Below are 9982 nucleotides of genomic sequence, written 5' to 3'. Positions count from 1 at the left end.
AAATATTAAATTCATTTAAGTTCAAGATATGCTTATTGAATTTTGCACTTTTTTTTAGAACAATCAAATGTTAATCAATGAACAACGGACATCTTTCATAGGCGCGTGTTGTCATTTTAAGCTGGTTATCATTCGATACCATTGAACTCCAAGTGGAAATCAACGAAAGTGTTGTTTCTTAAGTATTACTTGTATGATTGTACATATTTTGTTTCTTATCTCAAGTAAATTCAACTCATATCTTCATTCAACAACTTTATTTATTTTTCAAAAGAAACAGTGGTCACACAGTCAGAGATATACACGCTGAAAATGAATGCTCAGGTTGCATTAAAGCCTCTGGATGCTGAAAGGGCAAGACAAAACAGCAATTTCGCGATAGGTGAGTCTGAAGAACTTTCAATTTTGTGAAATTGAAAAGTGCGTTTTCCCTTTAATTAATGAATTGTAAATTAGATACAGTGTATTAGAAACCAGGGTGGAAACTACTTTGGCCTCAGCTCATCATATTACCTAGTTCAAATCTCCAGTTAATATATACAGAGCAAACAGTTACAACTAAAAACCGAATCAAAAGATAATCAAAAGCAGCTAAATGTGTTGATAAGAATCATAAAAAAAAGTCTTTTTATTTGTTTACCAGACGCGCGTTTCCTTTACATTAAGACTCAACAGTGACACTCGAATCATAACAGTTCGATGGAAAAATCAAAAACAAAGAAGAAAAGCATAAACATCGAACTTACTGAAAATATAGCTAGGGCGATCTATTGCAGGGGAAGAAAAATATCAATGTTACGAATATTTTGTTGTCCTTAATGCTCTTCAGCTTTGAACTTGTTTGGCTTTTTTACTATTTTAATCTGAGCATCACTAATGAATCTGATGTAGACAAAACGTGCGTCTGGCGTATAAAATTATTATTCTATATTAATGATAAGCGTACTGAAAATGAATATATATATTTAAACTGACTTTTACTGTACGCATTGCTGTACGTATGTATTTTTCCTCATTGGCTAGAGGTATTGGAGAGGACTAAGATCTCAAAACACATGTTTAACCCCGCCGCATGTTTTCTTTTATATATTTCGTAGTTTAGTATGACGTCCAATATCACTGATTTGACACATTTTTGTTAAGGGATGAACTGACGCACGCGGTCTGGTGCAGAGTTTTCTAGCTGTTTTGAAGACCCATTTGTAGCCTTTGGCTGTTTTCCGCTCTTTGGTTGGTTTGTTGTCTCTTTAACACAGTCCCTACTTCCATTCTCAATGTTATCAATAATAGTTCATATCAACACAAAAGTACTGAATACTCGGCTGTTGATACTTTCGGGAACAAACATTCTCCAACAGTGGCATTGACCCAGTGGTTGTAAGAACCCTTTTATTGTATAGCAATATAATATTTGACAGTAAAAATTGGTTTAAACTGAGATTTTGTCGTTGATGACGTCATGAAGATTTATTGCACTAGTGCAATATTAGAATTTATTGCACGCTAATTTTTGGTTACTTTCTGTGGAAAATATTATATTGCTATGCAATAATATGTCATATTCTGAGAAAGTTACCGAGTTTAAAAGTTACATCTTTAGAAAGAATAGGTGATGTTTTTGGGTGGCGTTCTTTTATATGCATCTCAGGATATATGTGTGAAATGAGGACGAGATGTAGAACTTGGAGAAGGTTAACTAATATAAATGAAAGTCTTAATTCCAAATTTTAAACTGTTAATTTGTACTATAAATAGACCACATGAAAACGAAGCCGACTGCTTGAATATGTTTTTTTTCCCAATTTTACTTCAAAAGAGGGACGAAAGATACCAAAGGGACAGTCAAACTCATAAATCTAAAACAAACTTACAACGCCATGGCTAAAAATGAAAAAGACAAACAGAAAAACAATAGTACACATGACACAACATAGAAAACTAAAGAATAAACAACACGAACCCCACCAAAAACTACGGGTGATCTCAGGTGCTCCGGAAGGGTAAGCAGATCCTGCTCCACATGTGGCACCCGTCGTGTTGCTTATGTGATTACAAATAGATAGTCTAATTCGGTAGGTCACATTCATGAAAGGGAAGGGGATTGTAGTTACGACGTAAAGAACATATCCGATATCATTTGTGAAACGGTTATTCCATAACGGTCAACCAACTCGTGATGGCGTCCGTAAAATTTACGAAGGGATGATTTCAACTTCACCATTTGGAACTCTTGGTTTAATAGCTTCCTAGTGAGCAGTAACCCTCTATGAAGAAAATCATAATAGGAAATGCAAGCACGGGAATATCGTATCAATTGGGAGATATATACCCCGTATGCAGGTGCTGCTGGAATGTTGCTACTTAGAAATGGAGAGTTCACAATTGGAAAGCTGAAATCATCTCTTTTGTCGTAAAGTTTTGTTTTCAACCGACCCTCATTGTCAATTTCTAGATGTAAGTCAAGATATGAAGCCGACTTAACTGTATCTGTAGCATCCTTTATCTCCAATTCGATGGGATAGATGCGTTCCACATAGTCACCAAATTTTGAATTGTTTAGTGAAAGAACGTAATCTATATAGCGGAAAGTAGAGTTAAAGGATATTGCTAACTTCTTATCTTTCTTCCTAAGAAGTTCCTGCATGAAGTCAGCCTCATAATAATAAAGAAACAAGTCGGCAAATCGAGGGGTTCAGTTTGTTCCCATTGGGATGCCGACAGTCTGTTGAAAAACACGTCCTCCGAACGTTACAAATATGTTTCAATCAAGAAATCAAGCATCTTGATAATATCGGTTTCAGAGAATTTTTTGTTTGAATCAGAGTGATTCTTTACAAAGTATGATTTAACCCTCCCTAAGACAAGATACTTTCAACGTTCAACGTACGTCGGGACTACTGTCGATCTCAAAGTGGATCTTCTTACTGAATGCAATCAAAGACGTAATGGGCTTATTCAGTATACAATAACTAATAGTATTAAAGAACCAACCAGATTTAGGGCAGTTCTATATCCCTTTATATGTTAGTGTATCTATAGACGCAGAAGTAATACAGGTGAATAGGACTACCAGTGATCATGCTGCTACACTAGTAGAGAAGGAAATATCTACCTTAATTATACATTTCTTAATTTGTAAAATGCAATTTCTTAATTTGTAATATGCTATTTCTTAATGTGAAAAATATGATTTCTTAATTTGTAACATCAAAGTGAGAACGAAAATGGGTGACATGTAAAATAGACAACAAACTGACTGAAAAGCAGAAAATAGCCGAAGTCCACCAATAAGTAATTATAGCTGATATACACTTCCATACACTAGCATACTTAACTAACATGTATTTTATTCATGCGTACATGAATCTTTACATTTCTTGAATTTTGAAATGTAATTTCTTAGTGTTAAAATTCGATTTCTTAAAATTCAAGTTACAAATTGAATAACTTTGCATATCAAGAAGTTTTACTAATCAAGAAATTACATTGTTCCATTATATTCCGCACAGTTAACAGTTATTCAGTGAAGCGATACAAAATAAACTAGATTTGTAATTGCTAGCAATAACTGATGGCACCCTTCCCCCATTGCCAGGTGAGCGGCAGCCATTTTGAAATTCAAAAGTCAGAGAGCGTATCTACAGACGTCTAGTAACATTTTTGTAAAGTTTCATCCATTTTGAAGCATTTTAATATTTTTGGAAATTTTTGCTGTTTCCATGGTAACGGCGGCCATTTTGGAAATTCCAACGCCAAATTCCACATCTACGAATGTTGCTCATCATTTCTGTGATGTAACATACAATTTGGAACATTTTGATATTTTTGAAATTTTGGTGTTGTTTCCATGGCAACATAGTAGTTCCAATGATTGCTTAAATCCTCCAAAACCAGTATATAGTGGGCACCTACATTGTATTAAAATATAATAATTCTAAGTTTAAGCATGTCCAAATAATTCACCAAAACCAAAAAGTGATTTTTTTTCACGTTTGTTCCATTTCCATGGAAACGTCAGCCATCTTAAACCATTCCATGCTTCGTGCACAACTTGACATGGGGGTCCTCACTATAGTAGAGTTCCATCAACATTGGTCCATTGGATTTCGAGAAATCGCCTGGACAAAATGTGTTGCAACTCCGTTGAGGGTGCCATAATGAGTTTTCTGCAGGGTTCACATTTTTAGGACACTGATGTAAGAGATTCAAAGAGTAAAACAAAGATATTTTACGCAGACATGTTTTACATCCCCCCCTAAAAATCAAATGATAGCTCCCTAACACGGGTGTCATTCGGTTTATCGAGAGAAATGATCGGGAAAGAATATCTAACGGCGGCCAAGTATTGAGAGACGATCGTGAAAGTTCTGGTAACGGATCGTGAAAGACATTTAATGTACATTCTAGTTCAGAATCTTTGAAAAAATCGCTTAATTTTCAAAACGCGGAAAAAATCCGAACAAAAAAATATGTCTGTCAAAATGGTTTAACTTCCTCAACATAACTGTGAAAGAAGATAAAGAAAATATGAAGTACTTTTTGAAAAAACACAAAAGGCGCAATGCGTGTCTATGAAATTAATTGCAAGTAACACGCTTTTTGTACCTATAATGGTCATATTTCAGAATATCATGATATATTTGAAATTTGTTCTTTGGTGTATCTGATAGTACAATGAAATTAAAGAATGTTCTTCCCTTAAAAGCGTTAATTTGTTTATGAAAACCTTGAATTTGTTGAATTTCCATCAAACTTGACTATAATATCAAGGGTTTTTACTAGAAGTGTCAAATGCGCTTAAGATTGTCACTGGTTCATAAAAAGAGGTCAAGGTCAGATGAACCATGCCATACAGATCTCTACAAATATCCCGTACACCAAATAAATGTGTTCCGATCCTTACAGTGCCTTAGAAACTGACAAATGTAAAAGTTATGCTTGACCAATTAATTCGGAACATAAGGTCAAAAGTATATGAACCCTGACCGACAGCCAGACATAGACATCTTACTATCATTCAATATATCAATTGACATCACCATTGTCATATATGAAACATGCAGATAGACATGTATACCATACACGAAATACCTTGGCGCTATAAGCATTAAGGTATATAACCAAAAGGACAAACAACATAAAACAAACATTGTCGAATGATGCATGATAATGAGTTCGATGTCAGTTGAAACCTTGCAGAAGTCGAAAATGTACACCTTACAATCATAACAACAACACTGGATTGTTTTTTTGGCGTTTTGTCACCCATTGTCTTTTATTATTGCCGTATTGTTATTTCTTTTTCTTTTCATTTTCTGAAAATATTAATGCTTTGAAATGCTTAAACCTATTGAGGATGTTGACCTATCTAGCTTTTCTTTTCTCAATACCAATAACAAATATTAATTATCATATAATTGAAGAATAATTTGAACGTCTTCGTAGCATCAGATCTTTCACGATCCTTTTCACGATCTTCAAAAATGCGGTACGTCATCTTTCACGATCCGAAAAATCAATTTTGTGTAAATAGTTCTTTATTTACCAAGTTTCAGATTATATTTATACAAAATAACTATAAGAACCATTTGATTAATTCAAATAGAATGCCCGCACTCGGATAAAAGTAGTTTATCTAGTCGAATTTGTGAAAAAATCGTGTTTGTTTACATTTTTTATGTCATTGAAATGTCGAGAAGCAATCTGCCTTTTGTTGTTTTGTAAAAACTATGTACTTTTGAAATTGGATATTATCACATACTGATCATAATGTTAAACCATTTTGACAGACAGTTTTATTTTGTCGTAAATTTGTCTGTGTAATTAATTAAATTAGAATATTTACTGATCTTTCACATGTCCTCTCGATTAAATGTCTTTCACGATCCGTTACCAGAACTTTCACGATCGTCTCTCAATACTTGACCGCCGTAAGATATTCTTTCACGATCATTTCTCTCGATAAACCGAATGACACCCGTGCCTAAGAACAACACAAGTTATTTCATTTTTCTAATTGAGCGAAAAAATAATGATTATTACAAAATTGAATTAATTATATATATAATGACAAACAACCATGTATGACTAGAACTTTACAATCAATGCAAAATAACAAGTTACATTTGTGCATGTTGTTGATCCGGAGGTGGAAAATGAATCTGACCAAAAGGAGGAACAGACCACGGATTTCTCCAATTATTAAAGTTCGAATTATTCATTGCATGATTGGTGAGTTGATCTGCTAAAGTTGTTGTCACTCTGTCTTCGATTTCGTTGGTGTTGGGTGTTATTTGTGTATGGAATGTTCAGAGCCATCTTAATGTGTTTAACAATAGCTGTAATATAAATATGTTTGGACAGCAATGATAATATAAGGACAAGTTCACATCATATAATAACAGGGGTACATCATATAAGGAAAAGTTCACATAATATAATGGTCCGAGACCACAATTATTTCGTAGTGCATTTCTTTTAAAACATAAATGAAAATCTAAAAATCCCACCTGCGCTTTCTCAATGAAATTTTTACAGTGTGTTGTACCACTTTTGGGAAAAATTATATCAAAATTATAGAAAGCTTCATCGGCTCTAACTCAAAATATGGACAATTTTACATTTAGGGCGTCTTGAAATCTTGTCAGCTTCCGAAGTGCTAATTTTCAACCTTTTTCAGCTCTGGACCAAATCACTACTTTCCGTAAAAATTCTGGACCCAATTGTTTTACAGTGCAATTTCACCCCCCCCCCCCCCCACCCTACTTGCAATTTGAGGCATTAAACATGGAGAAATAAATTTGGAAGGGGTATACAAATCAATGGCAAGTAACCCACTGTCAACACTAGGGACTATATTTGTCTCGGACCTAATGACAAGTGTACATCATATAAGGACAAGTGCTCATCATATAAGGGTAAAATGACATCATATAATGGCAAATGAACATCATATAATGAATAATGTCATAATAAGACAGTGTCGGCGTTCCATAATAAGCATAATTATAAATGGTGCTTTTTTCTTCAAAATGAAATATGTCATTTATAAAAACATTGAAAAGAACTGGACCAATAATTGACCCTTGTGGCACGCCTTTAAACACACGATCCCATTCACTGTAAGAACTTCCAATTTTAATATGTTGTTTTCTGTTTTCTAAATAACTTTTTAATAATTTTAGAGAATTTTTAGACAGACCGTATGCTTCCAATTTAAGTAAAAGTAAATCGTGCGGTAAACAATCAAATGCTTTAGATAGATCCATCAAAATTGCAGCAATAAATTTGTTGCTCGTCCAGAGCTTTTTCCAGTCTTCTATAAATTAAAAAGTGCAGTTTGGCAACCAAAACCTGACCTAGATGCCGAAAGATAAAGTTTATTTAAGAATTCCATTAGTTGGTCATGTATAGCTCTTTCAAAAATTTTGGAAATACATGGTAACACACTTACAGGTCTATAATTTTCTTTATCAAGAGAGTTTATCTTTTTAAAAAGTGGGGAAACCTAAGCAGCTTTAAGATTATCATGAAAAATTGAGCTTTCAATTGATTGATTAACTGAAATTTTAATAGGATTTGATATTACTGGCTGTGCCAATTTTATAATTTTGGGTGAAATATTGTCATATCCAGTGGCATCTTGAGATGACACAAAAACATATTCCGTCCAAGGCAAATCTTGGTTTAATTCGGAAGTTAGAGAAGAAATTAGAATTCGGAATAATTTTCTTCGGTGTATAGAAAAAAACAACAACAATGTTCTTTGTAATAAGAACAAAATTCCAGTGAACCAAAAGTGAAAATGATAAAAATACGCCCTCCACGCAGTTTTCCATAAGTGCAAATGATGAACTTGTCGTCAAATCTATATCGAAAACCGAATCAAAGTTAATTGGTATAAAGTTGTCAACACAATGGAAATTTGCGAGCAGCCTTGGTTCGACACGGCCTTCAATTGTGATTAATTTTGCTGGCTAGGCCAGGGTGCTTTATTTCTACTATATTTCAGTACACCTAAGGCCTTCTGACTTTTATTATTCAATTCGAATTCGTTTGACACAAAGTGACAAGCATGGATATAATTAAATCACTAAACGGTGTTTAAGGCCATTCATTTTGTTAATCATAACGTTTCTATATTTATGTTTATTGATAGCTCTAAGCTCGGTCATATATACCAATTCAATTTTACAAACTTGAAGGTAAATTAAATTGAGAATGGAAACAGGGAATGCGTCAAACAGACAACAACCCGACCATAGAACAGATAACAGCATAAGGTCACCAACAGGTCTTCAATGCAGCGAGAAATTCACGCACCCGGCTGGCCCCTAAAAAAATATATACTAGTGTCTTTCTCGGGTGATAAACAAATTTAATTGGTCCTCGGGGTCCGTGGGAAGATCAAGATCGCAAGCATTTAGGTGTTACACTTTCGTCAGATGGCATCTGAAGCAGCAATATAGATACAAAGTCTACAAATGTACTGAGGTAACTTTACACTTTCCAAAATCAAAGCTTATACAATATCTATGTCCCCGCTTCACGATCATTTTTGGAATATGGATGAGAAGAAACCGAATATGAAAAAGTGCAACTGCAAATACCTGGTATTGAGGGAAAAATTTTCGAATCAAGTTTTACTTTATATGCTATGGATGTTTTGAATATGCATCAAATAAACGATAAAAATACAATTACAAAGTTGCGAGGATAGTAAAAGGTTTTACAGAACTTTTTGGTTTAGAATCCGTATTTTTTTAAACGGTCTGGGAAACTTATAAGCAGAATTTATATCAATGCACAATAAATCGTGTCCCCATTAAGTAGTCGACTGTCAACATCCTGTTACATCTGATGTCAGTGATTACAACCTAAGTAATAATGATAATACTATATCCTCCTAGACGTAGACTATGAAAAACTGAAAAGTCATTCGTACCATTCTACCATATAAAAGATACTTTAACTAAAATATTTATTATTTCGAAGTTCGGAGCCTTTTATAGCTGACTATACTGTATGGGATTTGCCAATTTTTGAAGGCCGTACGTTGACTTATAGTTGTTAATTTCTGTGTTATTTGATCTCTTGTGGAGAGTTGTCTCATTGACAATTATATCACATCTTCTGTTTATATCAATTTTATTCTCTTGTAGATACCGAGTTGAGAATTGCTTTAGTGGGGAAAACAGGAGTAGGAAAAAGTGAAACTGCAAATACCTTGTGTGGAGGGAAATTTTTCAAATCTGGTACGCAATCTACCACTTTGACAAAAATTTGTCAACAAAAGAAGGTAAGGATAGACGGAATTGATGTTTTAATCATTGATACTCCTGGAATATTTGACACAGAAACCGATGCGACCGACGTTGGAAATGAAATAAAAAGATGCGTCCATATTGGTTCACCAGGTTTACATGCTGTGCTCTTTGTGATGGAAGTAGGTAGATTCCGACAGGATGATGAAAACGCTATCACGATATTTCTGAGATATTTTCAAAAAGAAATGAAAGACAGAGTGATTGTTGTTTTTACATATGGCGACAAACTACAGAAAGATGGTGTAACGCTGAAAGATCACTTAAAAACAACTCCAACGACCCTCACAAAATTCCTGGACAGCTGTCAAAACCGTTGTATTCTTTTTAACAATGCATTTAACAAATATGAAAGCAGTGAGCAAGTTAAAGGTCTTATAACCATGGTCGCAGCACTGAAAAAGGCTAATGAAAAAGAAGATGATCCTGTTTTTATGGACGCAGAAGCAAAAATACGACAACGAGAAAGGCAAATTGAAGAGAAAATCAAGGAAATATACCGGCTAAAGCAAGCAGACTACAGGCAAACATTGAAAATGCAGCTGAAACGAGAAAAAACATATGAAATTATAAGGTTAAAGGAAGAATATGAAGAGAGATTGGGAAAAGTCCGCGAAGAAGTCAGAAAAGAGATTTCCGATAAAGATAGTACATGGTAG

General features: G+C 34.2%; 1 protein-coding gene across 1 annotated transcript; it reads left to right on the top strand.

Annotated features, from left to right (window-relative positions):
• Positions 1-312: 312 nt before the first annotated feature.
• LOC139482945 (GTPase IMAP family member 7-like) lies at positions 313-9982 on the top strand. Its single transcript, XM_071266973.1, has 2 exons — positions 313-382; positions 9162-9982. The coding sequence occupies exons 1-2, from the start codon at positions 313-315 to the stop codon at positions 9980-9982; spliced, it is 891 nt and encodes a 296-aa protein (XP_071123074.1).

The sequence above is a fragment of the Mytilus edulis genome, chromosome 7 (assembly GCF_963676685.1).
Source record: "Mytilus edulis chromosome 7, xbMytEdul2.2, whole genome shotgun sequence".
In the NCBI taxonomy this organism is placed as follows: Eukaryota; Metazoa; Mollusca; class Bivalvia; order Mytilida; family Mytilidae; genus Mytilus; species Mytilus edulis.
This window is presented reverse-complemented; position numbering and strand designations above follow the sequence as displayed.